The sequence below is a fragment of the Salvelinus fontinalis genome, chromosome 1 (assembly GCF_029448725.1).
Source record: "Salvelinus fontinalis isolate EN_2023a chromosome 1, ASM2944872v1, whole genome shotgun sequence".
Lineage (NCBI taxonomy): Eukaryota > Metazoa > Chordata > Actinopteri > Salmoniformes > Salmonidae > Salvelinus > Salvelinus fontinalis.
Genome location: NC_074665.1, coordinates 27397442 through 27424324, shown reverse-complemented (window position 1 = coordinate 27424324; position 26883 = coordinate 27397442). Strand labels below are relative to the sequence as shown.

Sequence of the window (26883 nt, the reverse complement as noted above, 5' to 3'; positions counted from 1 at the left end):
GGCCAACTATGTTAGGACGGACACCACTCCAACCAAGCTCCACCCACGAGCGCAGGGCCAACTATGTTAGGATGGACACCACTCCAAGCAAGCTCCACCCACGAGCACAGGGTCAACTATGTTAGGACGGACACCACTCCGAGCTAGCTCCACCCACGAGCGCAGGGCCAACTATGTTAGGACAGACACCACTCCGAGCTAGCTCCAACCACGAGTGCAGGGCCAACTATGTTAGGACGGACACCACTCTGAGCTAGCTCCAACGACAATCGCAGGGCCAACTATGTTAGGACAGACACCACCCCGAGCTAGCTCCAACCACGAGCGCAGGGCCAATTATGTTAGGACGGACACCACTCCGAGCTAGCTCCAACCACGAGCGCAGGGCCAACTATGTTAGGACGGACACCACTCCGAGCTAGCTCCACCCACGACCGCAGGGCCAACTATGTTAGGACGGACACCACTCCAACCAAGCTCCACCCACGAGCGCAGGGCCAACTATGTTAGGACAGACACCACCCCGAGCTAGCTCCATCCACGAGCGCAGGGCCAACTATGTTAGGACGGACACCACTCCGAGCTAGCTCCACCCACGAGCGCAGGGCCAACTATGTTAGGACGGACACCACTCCGAGCTAGCGGAATTCATAGAAGAGCACATGCATCCGCGAAGGTCAGCACTTTGTTGGCATGTATTATCTCTATAGCTGCTGAAGTCATCCAAGTAACGTTGGAGCAATCAAAGGAACCATAACTAATTTAATGAGCCATTGGCAGTTTCACTGTACAGGCCGTGTGTATTAAGACTTACATGGCTTAATCTTTGGGAAAAGACTGGCCGGATCACTTAGGTAGACCCCCACAACATTGAGGTGTACCTGGCCCATAATGAAGTGGGAGAACCAAGCGCACCCAGTGATAGGCACCAACCTACCAACAGCTGAAGACGTGGAAGCTGTGGGAGCTGAGGCACCACTCGAGATGTGTTCTGTTGGAGTATACCGCACAATGGAGCCAATAACAAGGTTTGAAAAACACAACGTGTCACTGATTCTGGCCGGTGTTAGGGTGACCCAGTGGTCGGAGAAGCAATGGTCACCTGCAGGGTGTGAGAAATCAGACCTGGTAGAATGAAAATTTAACTATTGCACTCAGAACCACTTAAAAGTATCCAAATTGCAACAGGATACAATTAAGTCTAATACAAAAAAAGTGTTATTTGATGAAAAAAAAGTCTAAAATGGTCATTATAGAAGTGTATTCATGTCTCTTGGAGTGGCAGCTATTTCCTATAATGTGACACATTCATGTCCCACCAAGCAAAAAAAGCTGTCACAGCGTTGGAAATCTCAGGCTGTATGGTCCATTTTGGTCCTTACTGTTAACAATAAGCCTTCCATTTGATTTCACCAGAACATTTTCTCATTGCTTTTATATTTCAATTGTTAAACAAATATGAGTTATTTTCAATTATACATTCAAAAGCCGTCACACCACATGACTAACATGATGACCACACCGCGTGTGTCATTGTGCGCATGTTGATTTTGTCCACCCACACTAGACGTGATCAGGACATGCAGGTTGAAATATCAAAACAAACTCTGAACCAACTATATTAATTTGGGGACAAGTCGAAAAGCATTAAACATTTATGGCAATTTAGCTAGCTAGCTTGCTGTTGCTAGCTAATTTGTCCTGGGATATAAACATTGGGTTGTTATTTTACCTGAAATGCACAAGGTCCTCTACTAGATAAAAGGGTAAACTGAGTTAGTTTCTAGTCATCTCTCCTCCTTCAGGCTTCTTCTTCTTCTCTGGACTTTATATTAAGGTGGCAACCAACTTTAAGGTGCATTACCATCACAAACTGGACTGGAGTGTGGACCTCAGTTCATCTTTCAATCACCCACATGGGTATATGCTCTTTAAAACCAATGAGGAAATGAGAGAGGCGAGACTTGCATCACAAATAGAACCAAGTTCTATTTTAGTGCCTGGCTACGCAGAAACTGGTTGACGTGCGCAAGCAGTGTGGGTGCAATTATTTAATAACATGTATGTGAGTGGTGTGGTCAGCATGTAAGAAATCTCTTTGATGATGGCAGAAAAGTACAATATTTTTATTCATATTTTTGATAAAGCTTACAATCTGTTCAGACCATGTGCTCCAGCAATTTTTGTACTTCCACATTGCAGGAGAACCTTCCCCTGCAATGGTGCCCAAATGGCTGGCTCGTTGTTTAATCACAGAATTGTCACACCATGTGGATATTGATTATAGGGACAAAATGTAGTCAATCCGCTAACGCTGAGCAGAAAAGGCAGAGCTATTAGAGAGAGGAGATAGTAATCCCATTGAGCAATGAATTGATGGACGTATAACGCCTCTACCAGCAGACTGTCGATCAATCGCGTTCACGTCGTCATGCTGCGTTACGCGGTTGCTAAGCGTCAGCAAACCCTTCTCAAAGTCAGGGTATGAGTCAAAACCTGCCTATTTTCGTCAAAAGTACGTAACGTCACGATTCCAAAGCTACAGTATAGGTCGTTATCAATAAAGCTTTTATCTGGATTCACCTGGTCAGTCTATCATGGAAAGAGCAGGTGTTCTTAATGTTTTGTACACTCAGTGTAGACGGTAAACAAATAAAACACTATTTGGATATAGCCACCTAGTTAATCCCCCGAAAGTTAGTTTCCTAACTAGCCATATTGACGTGATCTGTTATTAGCTAGCTTGCCAATTTAACATGGTCCATCAATCAATGTAGCTTATCATGCCTGTCAGCAGCAATCGTGATTAAACACTCTTAAAAACACTGTTCAAAAGGGGATAATGTTAGCTAACTTCATTAGGTAGGCCTATGTTGGTTGGAGAAAAAAGTAGATTATGTCTATTTACCACTTTGTAGCCAACTGTACAACGTTTCTATCCGTAGCTTGCAAAGTAAACACTATCAGCAAATGCGCCCTTAAGCTGCTAGAAGGCAGAGCCCACAAATATGGGAAATTGACCTAAATCAATTAAACTTGTCAGGTATAGTTCACTTTGATTTTATATTACTCAAATAATGGTGGGCAATATTGAGAGATATGTTGAGGCTAATCTCACGTATCTGAAATGACATGATCAATTGATGTTTAATGATTATGAAAGCATGCAGTTACTTGCTGTATAACTCTGATGGAGCTATATTTGCTCAATTGTTTTAGATGGAATAATCGAAAATGTGTAGTTCTGACTATGCTCTTCAAAAGGTGATGATATTACAACCAAATAATTTACATTTATTTAACAATCCCTTGAAAACGGCACGCAGTTATCAATGGTTTTAGAGGAGTTGGGGGTCTCTTTGCTCCCCAGCAGGCAAATCAAACGCTCTGCACCTTATTGTGACGTTTTATTGATAACTTTTACTGATAACGACCTATACTGATATTACAGAGAACAAGTTCATTCTCACATCTCGGAAAATATTTGAAATGTTATACTTCTTGTTCACTAAATTCATGCTAATGTTGGGTTTTGAGCTAGCGCCCAGTTGACTCCCATTCACTCCTTGGAGACCCCTCCTTGTCCCAGAATCACCCAGAATGCTCCACGCGGCACAATGTACACAATGTCTGTTACTACAATGGAGCTTCCCATCTCCTCGTTGCGTGCTGATGGTTGCGTGTGACGTCATTGATTGAGTCGTCGGGCACCAGATTATGGAAAGCCGTTTGGGTATTTGCGTGTCAAATAAACTTGTTCACCAATCAGGTCCTGAATATGACTGCATGTCACACAATAATTTAACACGTTAATAAAACATTTACGTAGTTATTACACATTGATTAACACTAGCATTCGTATTTCATATGTCACAGCGATTCACCGATAAATATGCTATGATGCTGGTAAAGTTTTTATAGAGCCAGATAGCTGCCAAAAGATTGAACGCATGTATCCTTAGAATCATAAGAATATCCATACGTAAATTGTTAGGATCATAAGAAAAGCCATGCGTGAAACATGAAACGTAACTGTTAAATTTGATCTGTAAACGTACAAACACTATGTTACGACTATGCATGAATATTTACACGCTCAATTCTTACTTCACGTCTCCCTTTACTCGGTTACAGATCTTTTTTATATATACAAACTTGTCAGGAATGTGGCATCTGCAAAGGACATGAACCGAAAGAAGCTAGTCAAAGTTAGCTAGTCAATCAAGCAACTCTAGCCCAGACTATAGAGTTACTTTGCAGCTTCCGAATTCATTTACAAAATAAAAGTCTATAGCTTGTTTTAGAACTGCAGTCAATAAAGACATTATACCAATAGATGGCGTAGTATAGACTTGGGCCTTCAGCAAATTACTTGTGTGAGAATTATACTTTAAAGACACAGCAAAATAGAAAGCAAATATGATTTAGGCTAGGCCTATTCCACTATCTAAATATACCGTAATGTAGCGTGTTATTTAATGGCCATATAATTATTTTAATACATTTTTATAGCCGCGTGGGGCTACTGTGGTGATCATGTAACCTAATGAATTACACCTTTTCCAGTATTTGGGAGCACGGACTGTCGGCCTTATGTTAGGCATTTTGACTGTTTTATTAGTGAATTCCACTCTGTACGTAGGCTTGTTATAACCATTTGCGTTGCACAACCCCATCATGCAGAGGCTATATCCATATCTATAACCTGTCCTCAGGCCTATAATAAAAAACAGTTATATAACACAAATAGAGTTTTAAAATGATTCGACAAGACACCAGTACCCCAAATGATAGCCTAAATTGCAATGCCTACAAGTTGAAGGCCTATATTTATTATTTGAATAGGCTTATATTAAACATTGAATTATTAAAGTGATAGACTAAAATAACTTTTGAGAATTTAGATAATTTTGAATACACACATGGATTTCAATAAATAAATGGATAAGACTGTTCTATTCTCTTTACATTAGTTCCTATTGCAACTCAGACAAATGGCAGAATGGATGACATACTGACTGACTGAACTGAATGAAGGATTAATTAATTAAATGTTCAAATATGTTGGAATGAGGAGTTGCACGCATCATGCATGTTCTGCACTTTATTTGGCTAGTAGGAAAATAGGCCTACATTAGGGTATAATGACTATGGCTGCATGCCTCCAGAAGGGCTTTTCAGAAGGCGCATGGTGCTTTGGTGCTGCATGGAGAACACAAGCTCTTCAACTGGGCAGCAGTGTCGCGATGGAGGGAATAGCCTATAAAGAGACAACCTCAGGCCACTGCAGAGTTATTCTAAAGTGTTGGGATTAAGTTTATGCCAGACAGCCTACGTTTAACCTCTCCCTTGTTCATTTCATTTTTAACTAGGCAAGTCAGTTAAGAACAAATTCTTATTTACAATGACGGCCTACCAAAAAGCAAAATGCCTCCTGCGAGGACGGGCCTGGGATAAAAATAAATAAATAAATACAATATAAATATAGGACACGTCACAACAAGAGAGACACACAACACTACATGAAGAGAGACCTAAGACAACAATATAGCAAGGCAGCAACACATGACAATACAGCATGGTAGCAACACAACATAACAACAACATGGTGGGAACACAACATGGTAGCAGCACAAAACATGGTACAAATATTATTGGGCACTGTCAACAGCACAAAGGTCAAGAAGGTAGAGACAACAATACATCACACAAAGCAGCCACAACTGTCATTAAGTGTGTCCATGATTGAGTCTTTGAAGGAAGAGATTGAGATAAAACTGTCCAGTTTGAGTGTTTGTTGCAGCTCATTCCAGTCGCTAGCTGCAGCGAACTGAAAAGAGGAGCCACCCAGGGATGTGGGTGCTTTGTGGACATTTAACAGAATGTGACTGGCAGAACGGGTGTTGTATGTGGAGGATGAGGGCTGCAATAGATATCTCAGATAGGGGAGAGTGAGGCCTAAGAGGGTTTTATAAATAAGTATCAACCAGTGGGTTTTGCAACAGGTATATACAGAGATGACCAGTTTACAGAGGAGTATAGAGTGCAGTGACGTGTTCTATAAGGAGCATTGGTGGCAAATCTGATGGCCGAATGGTAAAGAACATCTAGCCGCTCGAGAGCACCCTTACCTGCCGATCTATAAATTACATCTCCGTAATCTAGCATGGGTAGGATGGTTATCTCAATTAGGGTTAGTTTGGCAGCTGGGGTGAAAGAAGAGTGATTACGCGATAGAGGAAACCGAGTCTAGATTTAACTTTAGCCTGCAGCTTTGATATGTGCTGAGAGAAGGACAGTGCACCGTCTTGCCATACTCTGTAAGAAATTGTATTAGATATTGGTAACTTGTTTTAACAACTTCTCAACATTACCTATAAGTTGACACAACATACACACCCCCTCTTTCTCTTGGACATATGCTGGACACATAGGACATATACACGGCACCCACAATTCCCCTCCCCCATGAAAATCACACAGACACACCCAACCCATGGTTGGACCTCAGGACAAAGAACTCTCAGGAACCAATGGAACGTGGACACCAGGCCTGATCAGGACTACCCAAGACCCAGATCGACCAACCGGAAGGCCGGACTCGCAGATCTACCTACTTTGCTTGTTGACTATATAGTACTGAACATTTCTGGAAACTGCCTCTTTTCCGGACGATTCACTAGGAGTCAGAATGAAAGAGCCTTGCTGCAAGATTTTACTAAGATATCTTTACATGTAATTAAACGGCCTTATTATATAATTATCCACCTCGTCCTATTGTCTCCTCTTGTTCTCCTGTCAACAGTAAACGTTTCATTAACAACTCCCAAGTACTTGTATGAGGTGACTACCTCAAGCTCTAAACCCTCAGAGGTAATAATAACACCTGTGGGAAAAGGGGCATTCTTCTTACCAAACCACATGACCAAGCTAACGTTATAAGCAGCTAACTAGCTTCATCGGCTCCCGTGTCTTAAATGGACCAGGTCTGACACCTATGTGAAACTAGCCACAGTAAGGATTAGCCACAATAGTGGTATTTATAGTTTGCCTTCAAAATAAAAGCCCCTCTTGAAAGTGACACAAATGGATACAAATAGTGGAATCATGACAAATTTGGACTAGATAATGCTAAACAAGGTTGTAATGTTGTTAAATAAATTCAACAAAAGACAGAAATTAATTAATTTGACACATCTGTTGAAATCACACTGATACGCAGAGACAGTCCTGGGCCGCCCTGTGGAACGCCAAGCGGGTGGGGGAGGGCCCTCTAACTCAGCTGGTGCAGGGCAGCTGGGCCCCATCCTTAGACACTGAGTGCAATGCTAGAGGCTGGCCACGGCTGAAGCAAGTGGCTCGCCTACTGTGGTGGAGGAATGTTGCATGCCGGCCACAACTGTTGTTGGCAGCTTGCTGGCTGTGGCTGAGGCTGGTGACTCTTTCACCACTGCTGAAAGCGATGACTCCCATGGTGGACCATGTGGCGATCCCTGGGCAATGATCATCAGGGATCTGGAGGCGGCTGGGCCCCAGAGTAGAGGTCAGGTGGTCTCCCACGTGGGAGGGTCGTCCAAGGCAGGTGGCAGGCGGCCCCCCCAGAACTAGAGACAGCAGGCCCCCCGGGTCAGCGAATGGTGATTCCCCCAGGTCAGGGAGCTGAGGGCCTAGCAGGGCAGGGGAATTGGAACTCACTACTAAATCTGAGGATTTCAAGCCAGGTATGGCGGCAGGCTGCAAATCTATCCGAGCAGGGATTGTGTAGTCTAGCGCTAGTATAGGCGACTGGGCACAGGCTGAGGGCTGAGAACAGTCTAACTGCACACCTAGAGGAGCAGATTACTCTGGATCTAGCGGGGCAGGAGACCCAAGGTTTAGAACTAGGGCGGTGGTTTGGATTGTAGCACTGAGGGAGCTGACTGCTTGCCGACCGAGGCTGGGGGCTACGGACCAACTGAGGGCAGATGCTGCAGACCTAGTGGGGCAGAAAGCCTATAGCCTGGCAGAGCAGTGGACTGAGGGCCGACTAGAGCTGGACACAGCGAAACTTAACGGCTGAAGGCTCAGAGCCTAGTGCTGATAACTTTGGGCCTGACAGGGAGAACGCCTCTGGACCTGACAGAGAAACCGACTCTGGACCTGACAGGGCAACTGACTCTGGACCTGACAGGGAGAACGACTCTGGACCTGACAGGGAGAACGACTCTGGACCTGACAGGGAGAACGACTCTGGACCTGACAGGTAGAACGACTCTGGACCTGACAGGGAAACTGACTCTGGACCTGACAGGGAAACTGACTCTGGACCTGACAGGTAGAACGACTCTGGACCTGACAGGGAAACTGACTCTGGACCTGACAGGTGGAACGACTCTGGACCTGACAGGGAAACTGACTCTGGACCTGACAGGTAGAACGACTCTGGACCTGACAGGGAAACTGACTCTGGACCTGACAGGTAGAACGACTCTGGACCTGACAGGGAAACTGACTCTGGACCTGACAGGGAAACTGACTCTCGACCTGACAGGGAAACTGACTGGACCTGACAGGGAAACTGACTCTGGACCTGACAGGTAGAAAGACTCTGGACCTGTCAGGGAAACTGACTGGACCTGTCAGGGAAACTGACTCTGGACCTGACAGGGAAACTGACTCTGGACCTGACAGGGAAACTGACTCTCGACCTGACAGGGAAACTGACTGGACCTGTCAGGGAAACTGACTCTGGACCTGACAGGGAGAACGAATCTGAAACTGACATGGAGAACGACTCTGAACCTGACAAGGTAAATTACTCTGTACTTGACAGGGAGAATGACGCTGGTCCTGCCACAGAAACTGATGCTGGACCTGACAGGGAGAATAACTCTGGACCTGCCGACTTTGGTTCTGCCCTGTGTAGTGCTGTCCAGTTAGATCATGATGTTGAGGCCCATCACTGTACTCTTATTCCCCACTGTTGGCTTGAGCGCACATATAGCCTACATCAGTGGTTCCCAACCTTTTTTGGTTACCCTACTACAGAAGTGAATTTTTCTCTGCCCGGAGTACTCCTGAAGTACCCCTTCATGTGCATTGTACCAGTAACCATATGGACTCATGAGTCTTTTCAAGTATCCCTTGTAGATAGGCCAAGTAAGTCCTAGTACCCCTGGTTGGGACCCGCTGGCCTACATGATGAGATTATAGTGGACAAAATAATTTTGTCAAAGGGCAGCCAAACATCGATGATCATGTCACCATCATAAGACCCTTGATATTTATTGAAAAGGAACATCAAGCTCATCACCTTGCACGTTCACCACCCTGTGGTCATCATAATATATTTAATCTGTAGCCTAATAAACTGCATGCTTTGCCGACAAGTCATAGTGGGAGGACCACACAACATGTCATCGCGTCTCCAAGTTTACTTCAATATGATGGTTATTATATCAATATTTGCTTATTATTATAAAAGCGTCTCCACCAACATTTCTCACATAATTAATTTTACCAACACTAAAAGATCCCACCGTGTCTAGCGTATTTTATTTTGTAGACATTTGGAAAGTTTACAGGAAAATGTTCTGTTTCCATCAGACCTGTCATTTTATATCTGGCATTTACTTTACTCACGTGAAAAGGTTGGAGGGAAACCTGGTTACTGAGGAGGAAAAAGTAACACAATATTCTCATCTGGAATGGATAGTGTTATGATAAGGCATCATCTTTCTTGTCCAAACAAAGGACTTTGTTTACAAAACATTCATTACATTCAGATGTCTTCAATTACTAATAGGTTATAGTATGATGAACAGCCTACTTATTGATACTGATGATTTGTGCTACAGATGGTTTGTAGGCCTACAGCTCTATCTAGTGGTCGCGTCGGGGACACCAGTGTTTAGTATTTTATTAGGATCCCCAATTAGGCTTCTCATCCTGTGGTCCAACCAGGAAACAAGGCACAACAAATAAAATACATAGAATAACTAACACTGCATTTTACAATACATAATACAATGAAAAATACAATTCAAAATATGTAAAATGTCTGTGTCTCTTCACAGACCCCAGTTTTTTCTTAAAATCTTGTATTATTGCTAGCTTGAGTTACCTGGGGTGGCAGAGATTTCCATGTAGGCCTGGCTCTATTTAACTGTGCATTTCCCAGCCTCTGTTCTGGACCTGGGGGCTGTGAAGAGACCTCTGGCTGAATGTCTTGTGTAGTATCAATGAGTGTCCAAACTGTGTGCCAAATATATAAACAGACAGTTTGGTAACTTTAACTCATCAACACCTCACACAAACACCAATAGTGATGAAGTCAGTCTCTCCTCAACTTTGAGCCAGGAGAGATTGACTTCCTTTAAAGAAAACCCTCTGTGTTCTATTAGATAGAGAACTCTCAATCCACGATAAGGCAGAGGATGGTAAATCCATAACATCTCATTTCTTTCAGCAATAGGTTATGATCAATGATATCAAAAGCTGCACTGAAATCTAACAAAACAGCTCCCACAATCTTCTTATTATCAATTTCTTTTAGCAAATCATCAGTCATTTGTGTCAGTGTATAAGCATGCTGGAAGTCTGTTGTTCATTTGTTTTCTGTAAAATAACATTGGAAAAAATGGTGTTTTACCAAATACTAAAGTTTGCTAAGCATCGGTAACAGGCTGATTGGTCGACCGTTTGAACCATTAAAGGGATGACCTTTGCCTCCCTTCAGGCACACAGTTTTCTAGGCCTAAATTGAAGATATGGCAAACAGGAGTCGCAATGTATTCCGCTACCAACTTCATCAATTTACTGTACCATCCAGGTTGTCAGTACCAGGTGGCTTGTCCTTATTAATAGATAGCAACAATGTTTTTACCTCTTCCACACCAACTTTGCAGAACTCAAAATTACAGTGCTTGTCTTTCATTATTTGGTCCATTATGCATGAATATGAAGGCTCTGTGTTTGTTGTTTGCATGTCATAGCTAAGTTTTCTAATCTTGTCAACAAAAAAGTTATTAAAGTGGTTGGCAATATTAAAGGGTTTTGTTTTGAACACACCTTCTGCCACATTGAAGGATGCAGCTGAGTTTGCTGCTATCATTCTTTATCTAATTTATCAACAACTGTAGCATTGTAGCTAAGCCTACCCCTAACCTCATTCTCCTAACCTGCCACGATAATTTACCTAACCAGCCACGTTAATTATCCTAACCTGCTTTGTAAACAAACCACTGTGGCGACAAATCATAAGTATCATCTTCTATATTTTTTCCCCCACAAAACATAGAATCGTGCCATTTTCACATATGTTGATGTTGGGGTGGTGCTGGAGATTCTGAAAAAACATTTTGCAATTTCCTTTGAAGGACCACTGGAATGGTCTAACATGTACAGCTGGCGCCTGGCCAGGCCATGCAAAACGAATCACCCACTGTGTCCGCGAATGAATGAACACAAGAGTTTTGCGGGAAATATTAAGGCAATGGATCTAGATTTCCTAAGAAGGGGTACATGTTTCATGAAGCAATTTCATATCGCAAGTCTGAACAATTCTATTGTGAGTAAAATGTGTATATGATCTTGGTAATGATCATACTAGCAAGTCTTCTTTCTTTCGATGCTCTGCAAACCAAAAATATAGAGACTTGGTTTTGCAAAATATCAGACACCCCTGTCTTTTACATTGGTTGCATTCACTTTGGCGCGAAATGTTAAAGCCCCGCCTTCATTATACAATCACACAAAGACTACTGCATGCTTTATGTTGTGTAATTTGCTGTAACGGGTTCTTCATACAAATATCCCAGGAAAATTGTAGTAAACATTTTACTACATATCTAGTTTGGCAGTTTTTCAATATGAGTTGGTAAGTCCTTCTGTTTGTTTCAAAACTGTATTTGTTGTTCCAAGCAGCTAGATAAGGTAAGTAGTAACCCATGTCGATGGCTCGTTGGAGAAGCTTCCGTAGGCTGGCGTCCTTTGATCAACCAAATCTAAAATGTTCGGTTTCACCAAAATAACGTTTGCAGTCGAGGTATTTTAGTTTCTCTAGAAGAATGCTTACGATTCGACATTTTGAATGTGTCCTTCGCTGTCAAATAAGTGTTTTAAAACACGTTTGTATACAGCAGTATCTCCTATTTTCCACCTGTGCCACTGGGCTGCAATTGTTATTCGTTCTACCACATAGTAGTTTTCACTATATTGGATCACTCCAATATTGGTATCACTCCGCGGTGGAGGGAAAGACTCTTTCGGGTGTCGGAGGTGAGGATTTAGATTTACTCCCGTTTATACCTGTGTCACGGCTGGGGTCTTCCCTTATGTAAAGACCCCATGGCCGTGACACACGTTCCCTTTCATTTTCCGTATGGTTTGAGGTACAAACTTTTTGAAGCGCGCTTGGTAAGTCACTAGTAATCGTAATAACTTGCGTGGAAGTCACTGGCTGTTTGCAGCTGGCCACATGACCAGCCCCTCTTGAGTGCTGTAATTACAGCGTGCGGTTGAGCTGTATCTTCCGCACGTGGTTTGTAGTACTTGTGTTTCGTTAGCATTCATTACGACTCTGTGTGCATCCATTAATATATTGGTTGCTCTTGCTGCCACAAACTGTATTTACCTTACAACTTGCCGACTGGCTTGTTTTGTATGTGTTGTGAATTGCTTTGATTTCTCTGCTAATTACCCTACATGGGTTCTCAGCTAATTCCTCTACAGGGTTTTCTTGTTATTTCTCCTGCCGAATGTAAGAGTATGGTGGTGGGCTGCCACTATGTTGAGACATTTAACTTTTGAGCCCCCCCCCCCCCCCAAAGAGTCTGATGCGGACTTGAGAGCCACATATGGGTCTCTCTGCTCTCTTGGCCGCCTTACCAACACGGCCATGCTGTTGCAGGCCTACCTGCATACTCTGTTTTCCTGGCTACAGGAGGTCCTTAAGGAGGTCCTCCGGGAAGTGATGGAGGTGTCTCGCCTGCTTTCTCTGCTCCAGAAGGAATGTTGCCAACGGACTGGCCATGGCGCAGATGGTTATCTCCTGGCGACGTGTTTGGCTGGCCCATTCATGTCTGGCAGCTGCTCTCCAGAGCACATTTGCCCATCACCCCTGGGTTGATGACATTATAGAGCAGACCGATAATGTTCGTGGGGACCTGGTGACCCTGAGACGGTTCATGCCACCTCTTCAGGCCCTGGGTTCAAGGCAGACGGACTGTCGCCACCCGAACGACGGTGGGGTCCCTCTCCTGCCCCATCGCCTCGTGCTAAGGGACGACAGCAGAGAGGGACACAGTGAGGTGAAGCAACAGTCTGTTTTTCCCACACAGGTTTTCCCCTGGTTTTGGCAGAGTTACTGGGTAATTTATCCCTCGCCGGGTTCCTATTCCTCCAAGTGGGTCACGACATAAGCTCTTCCAGGGCTTCGGACCCTTGCTCCGTGGCCTTGTTTGCTTGGCTGAGCTTATGGCTTCCCTTTGTGACAGGTGTGATGGTGTCAATCGCCATAGTGACGTGCCTGGGGGTGCCAGAGGAGAGGCGGGCCCTGGCAGGTCCCCTGACACACCCTTCCTCGGCCGCTTCTCCCGGTCTCAAAGGGCAAAGTGGGAGGAGTGTGTGGAGTCCCCATGGGTGTTGACCTCAATGGTCGAGGGGTACTGACTCCAATTCCGGTGCCGGCCTCTGTTCTTCAGGAGTGACCGTACAGTGCCTCAGGGCATTGTTGAGGTGGCTGTCACTCCTTTCTGTCAGATGGGGTGGAGAAGCTGAGGATGTGCCGCCGGGAGCTGGTCAGCACAGATGCCTCCCAGATCAGCCTGGGGGGTGTGACCAAGGGCAGGTCGGCTGTTGGCTAACCCCTTGGAGCGGCAGGCACATCAATACACTACAGCTCCGAGCTATACTGCTGGCCCTGCAGTCTTTCCTTCCACATCTGAAGGTAAGACCTGTCCTGGTGAGAATGGATAACACCACAGTGGTGGCTTACATCAACCATCAGGGTGGACTGAGGTCCCACCGCCTCCATATTATGGCACGGGAGCTCCTTCTCTGTGCTCAGGGATGTCTAGCGTCTCTACGCGCAGCACACGTTCCTGGCATACTAAATGTGGCAGCGGATATGCTCTTGAAGGAGGGACCGTCACCTTGGGACTGGAGCCTACATCCCCAGGTGGTGCAGTGCCTGTGGGACACGTTCGTGGGGGTGCAGGTGGACCAGTTTGCCTCCCTGGGCAATGCACACTGCCCCCTGTGGTACTCCATGTCAAAGCCACCAGGGCCTCTGGGCTTGGATGCTCTGGCTCACGATTGCTTACACATCCCCCCTTTTCCCCTGACCCAGGCTGTGCTGGACAGGACCAGGATGGCAGTACATCGTCTGCTTCCGGTGGCCCCATATAGTTCCAGACAACTCTGTTTCAGCCTTCTGCTGTCCCTGTTTGGTACACCTTGGCAACTTCCCCTGAGACCGGACCTGCTGTCTCAGGTCGGGGGAACTCTGTGGCATCCGAGGCCGCACCACCTCAGTCTGTGGGCTTGGCCACTGAACGGCACCAATGGTCTATGTTAGGACTACAAGAGGGTGTAATAAACACCATGAAGACCCCAAGTCATGTGGGGTGCAGTATGTTCTCCAATACCTGCAGTCTCGCTTGGATGAGTGCTTGGCAGCCTCTACACTAAGAGGGTATTTGGCTGCTATATCTGCCTGCCATGCGGGTTGGATAGACAGGCCAGTGGAGCGCCATCCCTTGTTCTCCATGTTTATGAAGGGAGTTTGTTGCACGTGTCCAGCTAGGACCCGCTCAATGGCGAGCTGGGATCTGGATGTGGTCTTGGCAGCTTTGGCAAAGCCGCCTTTCGAACAATTGGATTCTGCCTCCCTGAAACACCTCTCTATGAAGGTGGTATTCTTGGTAGAGATATCTTCCGTGAGGGTGGGTGAGCTCCATGCTCTTTCGTTAAGTTCTGAGTGCTACCGGATGGACCCTGTGGGGAGGAGTATATATCTCTCCGCCCTAACACTTCATTCCTCCCGACGGTTCTGTCACAGGTATGTGAGCATCCCTTTATATACTGTCTGTTTACGAGTCCCCCGGCAGTGGCAGGGGAGTCTGGGCCTCCCTCTGGCATGCTGTGCCTTAGGCAGCCTGTCACCTCATATGTGGAGCGGACACGGTCAGTGAAATCAACAGACCAGCTCTTTGTCTCACTGGATCGTGGACATGATTACGACAGCGTACCGCCTGGCTGGCAGGCCAGTGCTGGGATCTGTGGTGGCACATTCAACACGAGGTGTGGCTGTGTCCTGGGCTCTACTGAGACAAGTGCCCCTCGCTGATATCTGTGCTGTGGCCAGCTGGGCTTCCTCTGTACCTAGCAAAGATGCAAATCAGGTAAATGTGGCACCTCCCTCTGTGGTTGGTTCAGCGGTCCTGGGTGTCGCCTCCCCTTCCAGGGATTGTGCCGGGACACCCCTTCCACATTGACGGCCCCTGCCTCTCGGTCCCACGCTGGACTTTGCCGCTGGCTGGCCAGGTCCCTCTAGCACTGACTAATCTGGTACGGGTATACCAATATATTGGTGTGATCCAATATAGTGAAACCTAACAAAGGTTACATATGTAACCACGGTTATGTGAGCTATATGGATCAATCTGTAAATCCTCACCTCGGATGTATCCCTCCGCCACGGAGTGATGCAATATCAATATATTAGAGTGATCCATATAACTCACATAAACATGGTTACATACGTAACCGTCGATCTTCTACATGCGGAAAATGGGAGACCCTGGATAACGTGTTTTTTAAATGCTTATTTGGTAGTGAAGGACACATTCAACACATCAAATTGTAACGTTAAGTGTTGTTCCTAGAGCTATTGGATATGCCTCTTGTTTGGAAACGTTATCTTGGTGAAACTGAATATTTTAGATTTGGTTTATCTAGGATGCTTGGCTTCCGCAACGAGCCGTCTGCAATGGCTAGTTGCGGGCCGAAGCTATTGCCCGAGCGTGATGTTACTAACATTAGTGTGGTGTTTCATAGCTTCAAGGCTAGCTAGCTGAACTGGTAACTTGCCATAGTTAACACAGGCAAGGTTATTTATCACACTCTTATTCATTGAATATTCACTCACAACCCAGTGTAAAGAAAGAAACCCGAAGCGTGTCTCCTCATTGTCCGAAGCCTAACGAATCTGAAGAACCGCTGGGTACGGCTATGGAGGAGACTTTGCCTGGAAATTGTAAGTAAAGTTAGCCACCGCTGGCCAATTAATGCGTTAACTAAATGGCATGTAGTAACTATCATTAGAAGTTGCTAACTGAGAATTCTCCCTTTCATGTAAATGAACCATATCATAACCATATCACCACTTGTTCTCAGCAGATGCAAGTGTGAACGCTGAAAATGCGGTGTCTGAAGTTGTCATCACAAAAGAGATGGAGGACGAGGAGATGCAGTTGGTGGAGAAAGGAGAGAAAAAAGAAGAGGAGATTATGAAAAAGGTTTCTTTGTTCAATTTTTTTTGAACATATTTGAAAACTATTGATCTTGTTTGGCAAGTGTGGATGTTGTTAATGCCTAACATTGGCATTTTTGTATTTTTTTACTAGGCTCGAGAAGCTCAGAAGAAGGAAACTCATGACATTCGCTTCAAGAGACTGCAACACTTGCTGGAGAAAAGTAACATATATTCCAAATTCCTTCTTACGAAGATGGAACAGCAGCAGCAGGAGGTAAGTCTAATACCAGTGCAAAGGATATTAATATTAGAAGTAGCCCTTGCACAGCATATTGTACAACTACTTATCCTGTTACAGCTCATGGGTGAACAAATGCAAATGACCACAGTAATTTAGCCCTGATCTTCCCAGTCCCCTTCTGTGGTCATATAGAACTCTGCTCTAGCTATCCTTAATTGCTTTCTGTCTCATGTTTGATGGTCAGAAAATACATGGAAAGGCAATGGTCAAATCTACCCAAGGAGTGTGAGGAGTCTTTGAAAAGCTGTGTCTAACTGTACATTTTCCCTGTAAACTCAGGAAATGCTGAAGAAAGAAAGACTGGTAAAGAAGGCAGAGAAGGTGAGTGAGTTTTATTTTCTTTGAGTCGTTCAGTTACAATTACTGCCTGCAGGTCCTTAATCACTAACCTTATCAACTTTTCTGTCACAGAGCATTGGCAAGAAGGCTGGGAGAGGTAGGCAGCACTTGTGTTCTGTTACTTTGCATCCATGACAATTGAGTTCCTCTCTATAGTTGATGTGGAAACCGTTTATAGTGACAATTTCCAACTTAAGTTTCTTTGTTTTTTTCAGTTGAAAAAAATAAAAGGGAGAGAGAGGAAGACTATAAAATTGCTGATGTCATGTCTAAAGAGGTAAACGGTGTCTCAACATATAAATCAAGGCCTATTTCACTATTTGACATTTTTTAACATGTTTTTTTTTTGGCCATGTTTTTGTTTCAGGAAATTATGTCCAAGGCCAAGAAACGTAAAGTGGAGGAGGAGGTAAAGGACTTGTTAATTCACTGCAAGGGACATTTTTGGACTGATTTACTCTTAAGAGTCAAGAACTTGGAGGGTGTTTTTAGATGTACCGTACCTCAAATGTCAATAATGTATCTGTGTACATGAATAACAGGATGTCCCTTGGATGAAGAAGCTAGAAGCAGAGGACATCGAAAAGATGAGTGACTCCAATGCTGACATCAAGGGGCGTCTGTCGGAGACTGTGAGAGACAATGCCGAGCATCTACTGGACCCAGACAGGAAGGTGAACGGGCAGGCTGTGCCCGCCCAGCAGCCCTTGCTCTTCACTGGGGGAGTCATGAGGTCTTACCAAATAGAGGGTGTGGAGTGGCTCAGGGTGAGTGTGGACTGTTGGTTATGCACATTTTTCTTTTGTTTGATCATAGATCATAGATGCAGTATTTCATATCATCCTTGGTGTGTTTGTATTTTGTTTTCTCCAGATGTTGTGGGAGAATGGTATCAATGGGATCCTGGCAGATGAGATGGGTCTGGGGAAGACCATCCAGTGCATCGCCCACGTGGCCATGATGTTGGAGAGAAAGGTGATGGGTCCCTTCCTGGTAGTGGCCCCCCTGTCCACTCTGCCCAACTGGATCAACGAGTTCAAGCGCTTCACTCCAGAGGTAAAATAAAAACAAACACTCCTCGCTAAAAATAAGCATTCAAGGTATTACAGAAGTTGTGCTATTGATACAATTTTCAAAGTGAATTCATGTCATGTGTATCACCAATGCCAATTACTGACTTCACTGTTAAATTGTCTTTGTTCATCTTGTGTTGTAAGGTGTCAGTGCAGCTGTACCATGGGCCTGCTAAGGATAGGATGGCATTGTTAAAGCAGATTCGTAAGCCCCAGGGACCTCACAATATGTTCCCTGTGGTGGTCACCTCCTTTGAGATTGCCATGATTGACAGGAAGTTTCTGCAGGTATGCCCAACTCCCCTACTCCTATCATTTCTATGTAGGCTGTGTTATTTTGTGTTACATGTGTTATTTTTCTGTTATATTCTGATATAGCTGTTGGTTGGAACTTACGATACTGAGCTCTTATCTATTGAAAGGGATGAGCATAACTTTCCTTTTTGTGCAAATAATGCATTGGTATCAAAGGTAAATTTGCGTGCAAGTTTCTAGTTATGCATGCATCAAGTTGTGCCACCTATTTAACCCATTCAGCCTCTCACTGATAACCCCCTTGCTTTTCCTCCCCAGCGCTTCCACTGGAAGTACCTGATTGTGGATGAGGGCCACAGGATCAAGAACCTGAACTGTCGACTGGTGAGGGAATTGAAGATGCTGCCCACGGACAACAAGCTGCTCCTGACGGGCACACCGCTGCAGAACAATCTAGCTGAGCTGTGGTCACTGCTCAACTTCCTTCTGCCTGAGGTGTTTGATGACCTCAAGAGGTAGGGGACATGTCTGTCTCTACTGTTGGAATGGGGCTAAATGGAATGTTTTTCTTTAGTCTTTAAAATAGAAAAAGTGTAATTGTGCTTCGCCTATATCTCTACAGCTTTGAGTCGTGGTTTGACATTGACACCATTGGTTCGGATGCAAAAAATGTTGTGGCTAACGAACGAGAGCAGAACATCCTGCACATGCTCCACCAGGTAAGCCCTCAGACTGACTAGCTCTGCAATACACTGGGAAAGATAAAATGGTTAAACCAGTAGGTAGTCTATAAACTTTCTCTTTCATCTGCAGATTCTGACACCATTCCTGCTGAGAAGACTGAAGTCTGACGTGACGTTGGAGGTGCCGCCCAAAAAGGAGATTGTTGTGTACGCTCCACTCACTGCCAAACAGGAGTCTTTTTACACTGCTGTGGTCAACAATACCATCGCCAAAATGCTGGGCCAGGTGAAGGTAAGGCCCTCTGTTCACTGCTACACTGTTATATAGAATGGCAAATGTATGCATTGCTGACTTTTCAGAGGCCAGACTTTGTTTGAAGGAGCTTTCTAACAGACTTTGACGTGTCAGGTGGAGGCTCCAGTGGTGCTGACGACCGACGGCAGGCCTAAGCGCAGGACCAGGAGGCCTGTGGACTACAAAGAGACTGATGGTGACACGCCCTACGACCTGGAGAAATACCTGGAGAGGGTTCAGAAGGAGGCTGAGCAGAGGTCAGAATATCTTCTACTATGGTAGTGTTCTGTGTGAAGGAAACACTGCGGTGCCCATAGAAATGGGATGATTCTATTTTTATGCTTGTGCCTTTACTCACTAGGGGGTGCACTGGTCATACCAATGATAGTTTATCAAGTCTATCTTTTCTCTGTTATACGACTTGATACATCTGATACACACGTGTCCATGAAGACAAACTACATGATTGTACCAATTCAATTTTTTCCTGTGAATGTTAAACATTTTAATGTGTGCTCCCTTTTTAAAATAAATTAACCAAAGACTAGAGGTTGATAGTTGCACGTGAGACCTCTGCTGGGGCAACTCACTCATTGCCTTTCCCGGTCCTCTCCAGCCCTGCCCCGGTTGTGGACGTGCAGATGCCCCTGGACTCCCAAATCAACCTGAAACTGCAGAACATCCTCATGCTGCTGAAGAGGTGCTGTAACCACCCCTACCTCATAGAGTACCCACTGGACCCGGCCACTCAGGGGTTCAAGGTAAAGGCCCCGCGGGATTGAAATGGCTGTGACCAAATTATGTAGAAATGACATGGCCAATGAATGTTGTTGGTGCATTCATGATATCTCTCAGCACTGCTAAGTGGAGGCTTTGTCAGAGTGTTTAGGGAGTTAGACTGCCAGTTGGTGTAGCTCGTGTAAATACATGATCTTGTTTCACCCTTTGAATCTCTTTCCATTGCAGATTGATGAGCAACTGGTCCAGACCTCAGGGAAATTCCTCATTCTAGACAGAATGCTGCCAGAGCTGAAGAAGAGAGGACACAAGGTAAACGTCCAAATTCAGTTGTTATACTTAATGTCCTCAGGCAAGTGATTGATTTTTAATCCCCCAAAATTTAACTTGGCCATGAATATGTATTTATTGTAAGATGTTTGTGACCACTTCTGACCTGTTGTGTACCTTGTCGACAGGTGCTGATTTTCAGCCAGATGACGTCCATCTTGGATATCCTAATGGACTACTGCTACCTGCGGGGTTACCAGTACAGCCGACTGGATGGGAGCATGGCCTATCCCGACAGAGAAGAGAACGTGAGTAGTGGCATGGTCTACTCCCCACAATGGAATTATCCTCAAAGCTGTCATAAAGCGCTTATAATTAGGACTGCATGATTAATATAATTTTGATATTGACATGTGCAATGTTTAAATTGCAAATGTCTGCAATATTTTGAAGCTCCTCTCCAGTGTTTAAGGTGTGATTTTTTTTTTTATATATATTTTTTTTATATAGTTTGTTACTTGAGCCGCCTCTCTCCCGCTGCACGCACACACCAAGCCCCAGCCCGTCACTCAAGGAGCGCAGTCGCTCGCCTTACCCACTTGCTGTTCCTTCCAAGTTCGCTCATCGTTAACGAAACAAAAGCTTAATGACAAAGATGCTGCTTTCCACTTTGCATCTTAACATAAATCCACGCTTTTTATAATTCTGCTATTACTTTGTTTGCAGAGTTCAATACACAGTCTTAGCAAGTTGGTGCCAAAATAATCTGTTAGCAGCTAATCACTAGTACAGTCTGATACCACTGGTGTGGTTTACCTGGCTACCCAGACTCGGGTCCAGAAACCGATGGGTTGAGCCTGAAAACACGTAGGTAAAGCGGCGGTTGAAAATTCATCATTGGCTTTGATACTCTGATTGGTTAGAGGCGACCCAATCGCTGATGTTTTTGTACAATGCCCCTCGTCACCACAAACGACTTCAATGATGGCCAAAGTATGTAGCAAAAGACAAGAGCAGCGGGAGAATGTAGTGAGTCGTCAGGCTATGGTGCTGTAGGACCAGATCAGCATATTGTTTGCAACGGTATGTCGGAGAGTAATGGGCGACGCATGAATGTTACCTTGTGATTAATGTCATCTCAAATCTAGACTGAACAAAAATATAAACGCAACATGTGAAGTGTTGGTTTCATGAGCTGAAATAAAAGCTCCCAGAAATTGTCCATATGCACAAAAAGCTTAGTTCTCTCAAATTTTGTGCACAAATTTGTTTACATCCCTGTTAGTGAGCATTTCTCCTTTGCCAAGATAATCCATCCACCTGACAGGTGAGGCATATCAAGAAGCTGATTTAACAGTATGATCATTACACAGGTGCAACTAGTGCTGGGGACAAAAGGTCACTCTAAAATGTGCAGTTGTCACACAACAATGCCACAGATGTCTCAAGTTGAGGGAGTGTGCAATTGGCATGCTGACTGCAGGAACGTCCACCAGAGAATTGACTGTTCAGTTCTCTACCATAAACCCCTTCAAACGTTGTTTTAAAGAATTTCGCAGTAGGTCCATCCGGCCTCACAACTGCAGACCATGTGTAACCTCGACAGCCCAGGACCTCCGCATCCGGCATTTTCACCTGCGGGATGGTCTGAGACCAGCCACCCGGACAGCTGAAACAACCAAATAATTTATTCACAAAATGTCAGAAACCGTCTCAGGGGAGCTCGTCGTCCTCACCGGGGTCTTGACCTGACTGCAGTTCGTCGTTGTAACCTTCAGTAGACAATGCTCACCTTCGATAGCCACTGGCATACTGACGTGTGCTTTTCATGGATGAATCCTGGTTTCAACTGTACCGGGCAGGTGGCAGACAGTGTGTGTGTGTGTATGGCGTTGTGGGTGAGTGGTTTGCTGATGTCAATGTTGTGAACAGAGTGCCCCATGGTGGGGTTAGGGTATGGGCAGACATACGCTACGTACACAATTGCATTTTATTGATGGCAATTTGAATATCATGAGATCCTCAGGCCCATTGCCATTCATCCGCCTCCATTGCCTCATGTTTCAGCATGGTAATGCACGGCCCCATGTCGGAAGGATCTGTACACAATTCCTGGAAGCTGTAAATGTCCCAGTTCTTCCATTGCCTGCATACTCACCAGACATATCACCCATTCAGCATGTTTGGGATGCTCTGGATTGACGTGTACAACAGTGTGCTCCAGTTCCCACCACTATCAAGCAACTTCGCACATCAATTGAGGGACAACAGGCCACAATCATTGTCATGCTAAACAACACTATTCGAGTTGCCCACTATATTCTAACCATCGAGTTAGAATAATATCGCAAGTAAATCGCAGTATTTGCTCAAATTACATTTGCCAACATCGTGCACCTCTACTTATAATCATGTCGCAGTCTTTCTCCCTCACTATTTCTTGGGTTGTGAGCTTATCCTGCCATCATTTTTTTGTTGTTGCAGATGACAAAGTTCTCGTCTGACCCAGAGGTGTTTCTCTTCCTACTGAGCACCAGAGCAGGTGGCCTGGGCATCAACCTGACTGCTGCTGACACGGTCATCATCTTTGACAGTGACTGGGTAGGTGTAGAACTCATGCTCTCAGGATGAGCTTAACAACTGTTGCTTACTGCTACATGTTTGGTACTGATTCTTCTAGTGCCACACGATAATTAATGGCCTCTTCTTCTGTCAGAACCCTCAGGCTGACCTGCAGGCCCAGGACAGATGCCACCGTATCGGGCAGACAAAACCCGTGGTGGTGTACCGACTGGTCACTGCTAACACCATCGACGAGAAGATCCTGGAGAGAGCGTCAGCCAAGAGGAAGCTGGAGAAGATGGTCATTCACAAGAGTGAGTAGAGTACCACTCCTCTCACATCCAGGACACATCAAAACTGTTATTACATTGAGGTAAATGTGAAACCCACCTGAATAGAAGGTGCATGGAAGAGCTGGTAAGTATGTCAGAATAGAAAACTATTGTGGTGCGTGTCTTCCAGACCTGGATTCAAATGCATGTGTATTTGAGTGTCTGGTATATTCACGGCGCGAAACATGTATTTTTATCAAATATTTACACTGAACAAAAATATAAACGCAACATGTAAAGTTTGGTTTCATGAACTGAAATAAAGTAATGTTATTTTCATAAGCTGCCACGAGTCGTTTTAGAGAATTTGGCAGTATGTCCAAACGGCCTCACAACCACAGACCGCTTGTATGGCATCGTGTGGGCGAGCAATTTGCTGATGTCGACATTGAACAGAGTTCCCCATGGTCCCATGGTGGGGGTATGGGCAGGCATAAACTACGGACAACAAACCCAATTTGCATTTTATCGATGGCAATTTGAACGTACACAAATACTGTGACGAGATCCTGAGGCCCACTGAAGATTTTTTACATTTATTATCTGTGACCAACATATGCAAATCTGTATTACCAGTCATTTGAAATCCATAGATTAGCGCCTAATTTTTCAACTGATTTCCTCTTATGTAAAATCAAAGAAGTTGTTGCATTTTGCTTTTAAATATTTTTGTTAAGTATAATTTAAATACTATTTTCAAATGCATAGGAATGTATTTGAGACATGGGGTGGCAGGTAGCTTAGCGGTTAGAGCGTTGAGGCAGAAGTTTAAATCTCGAGCCGACAAGGTAAAGGCAAGGCACTTCTCTGTAATTGCGCCAAGGTCGCCGTCAATAATGGCTGATTCCTGGCCGTGGCCCCACTCTCCGAGGGTGGGGTTATAAATTGTATCTTGGCTCCATGGAGAAATTTGTAGAATTACAGGGAATGTACTTAAATGCTAACCTGTCTCTATACCGCCAAGATGGGGAGCCTCTAAAATGTTGTCAAATTCAAATGGGCGACCATGCCCCCTGCCACCCCAACCACCTAAGCCCCTTTTTGATCTAGGACAAAAAACAACCTTTCCAAGTTTATTTCCAAATACATTTAAATATTCAACTACTTGTCTTAAATAAAATATATTTGAATACTTACTTTGAAAGTAATTGAGATTTGAAACAGCATTTGAACTCCTGTCTGGTGTTCATTTGAAATTCCAATTCTTGAATTCACCCGTGTCAATTTAAGTGACATAATACAAAACATCCCCATCAAAATCAGTCAGTTTTGGAGCAGTTTTATTGCATGGGCTGCATCTAAATCCGCCTATGTCAGCCTTCCTCATCTGCGGTTTAAGGTGGCCGAGTTACAGCTGCGTTTGCCAGACCGTGAGACATCCTGAAAATCAGTATTTTCCCAAATGTCTGAATGGTTTGGCCTACAAACAGTCCACTCTGGTAAAGATGATTCTCACAAACACGATGTTCTCTGTTTTGCTCTACAACCACCACAAATTAGTTTTAAATATGTCCCAAAAAACATTTCCTGAGCTTCCTTATCTCCTAGATATAGGACAGACACTTTAAAACCATATTCCTTATGATACATTTATGAATGTTCAATGCGTTTCTATGGGCTATAGTAGTAAAGGCCAAATTCAATATTTTATCAAATAATAGTGTACCTAAAATTCTAAATCTGACTAAATGATCAATGGTATGAACATCTTAACCATTCCATATGTTTATTAACCTAGTAGACCCCCCCCCCCCCAATGGTTTGACTTTGAGACATTAATGTTACTAATGCACTATCAAAACTAGATTTCCTGTATAGCTAGGCTGTCTGAACAGTGACATGATCAGCTTGAGTGTGACAATTGGGGAATTTAATTCTTTGAATTGACTACCTTTTTTATTTTATTAGAAAAATTCAAAGGGGGAAAGGCTGAGCTCAAACAGACCAAGAGCTGCGTCGACGTGTCTGAGCTGATGGATCTTCTCAACGCCAGAGATTACGAGAAGTACTAGTTTTTTTGTGTTATTTCCCCCCGATCAATTTTCATATTGTATTTTCATTATGAAACTCAAATGTTTTACATTAGGTTGGTCAGAAGTCTATGGTTATCTAATGACTTGTCTTTTTCAGGGAAGTGAAAAGCACCAAGGGGAAGGTCATTAGTGACAAGGACCTGGAGGCTCTGCTGGACCGCAGTGACCTTCTGGGTGAGTTACGCTGTGGGTTTGATTCACAACTACTGTTATCATGAATGACGTTGATCATATCTGCGTCACAATATACTAAAGTCCTCGGCCTTTGTCAGGATGCTTTACCACTGCAGAGCACCAGTGCCTCTCCCTGTAACATGGTCACCTGATGACCTTGCTTTTGTTTGGCCTCTGTTGTATTGTGTGTAATGAAACCATTTTGTCTTTTTCCAGACAAGGCCAAGAGGAGCTCCAAACTGAAGGTTGGCGTTTTCAAGGTGATCGAAGCCAAAGAATCATCGGAGATCAGCTTGACCTAAGTTTGAAAGGCGCAGATGTGATACTCCTAATGGCTAGAGCTGGATCCTAAGGGTCCACTGCTCTGCTGTTCGTTGTAGTACTGAACCAACTGAGATGGAAACCCGAGGACTTACTCAACCCATTCCCTTGAAACTACTGTTTATACTAAAGTTGATGTCTTTCTTTACTGCCTATGGTAAATGTTTATCTTTTGGTTGTGGAGTTTGTCAAATGCTGTTTGTTATAGTGGAGACCGAATCATGTCTTCCAGAAGATAGTGTTCATATACACTGAGTGTACAAAACTTCAGGAACACCTTCCTAATATTGAATTCTGCTCAGAACAGCTTCAATTTGTCAGGGCATGGACTCTACAAGGTGTCAAGCGTTCCACACGGATGCTGGCCCATGTTGACGCCAATGCTTCCCACAGTTGTCGGGTGGTGGACCATTTTACTTACACATGGGAAACTGTTGTGTGAAACCCAGCAGTGTTGCAATTCTTGACCCTCAAACCAGTTCACCTGGCACCTACTACCATACATACCCTGTTCAAAGGCACTTAAATTGTGTCTTTCCCATTCACCCTCTGAATGGCACACATACACAATCCATGTCTCAATGTTTAAAAATACTTTTAAACTTTTCTTTCCTTCATCTAAACTGATTGGAGTGGATTTAACAAGTTACATCAATAAGTGATCATTGCTTTCGTCTGGTCAGTCTCATGGAAAGAGCATGTTTTGTATACTCGGTGTATAATGAAGTATTTTGCTTCTTGGACAAATCTCATAACTGCTATTTTTGCTGTGGATTTGGATGCTGGTTGGACCTTTACCCATTTTTTTAGGTGTGACGATTAAATCACTTGAAGTAATCATTCGTAAGCACCACTTGAATTGGAATCAATTACTTTTCATAATGCATGCTAAAGTAAATGCTGAACTCCTATATCTTGTTCGCTTAATGGGTTCATTGACACTGTATGTTGGAGCAAAACTCCAAGCACTTTACGCATGCTGAGACCATGTCCTTTTAAATGTTTTGTATGCAACTCGTGTTCTAAAAATAAACTACCACTTGAATGTTTA

At 44.3% G+C, this 26883-nt stretch overlaps 1 protein-coding gene across 3 annotated transcripts; it reads left to right on the top strand.

Moving 5' to 3' along the window:
- The first annotated feature begins 2960 nt into the window (after positions 1 to 2960).
- Positions 2961 to 26883, top strand: LOC129851566 (lymphoid-specific helicase-like). 3 transcript variants are annotated; one of them, XM_055918193.1, is made up of 23 exons: positions 2961 to 3043; positions 16137 to 16237; positions 16378 to 16499; positions 16608 to 16730; positions 17037 to 17078; positions 17169 to 17193; positions 17312 to 17373; positions 17464 to 17505; positions 17639 to 17863; positions 17970 to 18152; positions 18314 to 18457; positions 18743 to 18939; positions 19047 to 19143; positions 19238 to 19399; positions 19517 to 19659; positions 20019 to 20163; positions 20369 to 20452; positions 20599 to 20718; positions 22895 to 23011; positions 23127 to 23286; positions 25213 to 25309; positions 25435 to 25511; positions 25728 to 26883. In XM_055918193.1, the coding sequence occupies exons 2-23, from the start codon at positions 16213 to 16215 to the stop codon at positions 25811 to 25813; spliced, it is 2478 nt and encodes an 825-aa protein (XP_055774168.1). In that variant the 5' UTR covers positions 2961 to 3043; positions 16137 to 16212; the 3' UTR covers positions 25814 to 26883. The 3 variants fall into 3 exon arrangements, with proteins under 3 accessions (XP_055774168.1, XP_055774160.1, XP_055774154.1); XM_055918185.1 differs by lacking the exon at positions 2961 to 3043 and adding an exon at positions 11711 to 11857 and having other exon boundaries at positions 16381 to 16499; XM_055918179.1 differs by lacking the exon at positions 2961 to 3043 and adding an exon at positions 11711 to 11857.

Excerpts from the sequence above, each read along its gene's own strand:
- LOC129851566 (XM_055918179.1), top strand. Across the intron at positions 18,940-19,046 it reads GTGTTTGATGACCTCAAGAG|CTTTGAGTCGTGGTTTGACA; the intron begins GTAGGGGACATG and ends ATATCTCTACAG. Across the intron at positions 25,310-25,434 it reads AACGCCAGAGATTACGAGAA|GGAAGTGAAAAGCACCAAGG; the intron begins GTACTAGTTTTT and ends TGTCTTTTTCAG.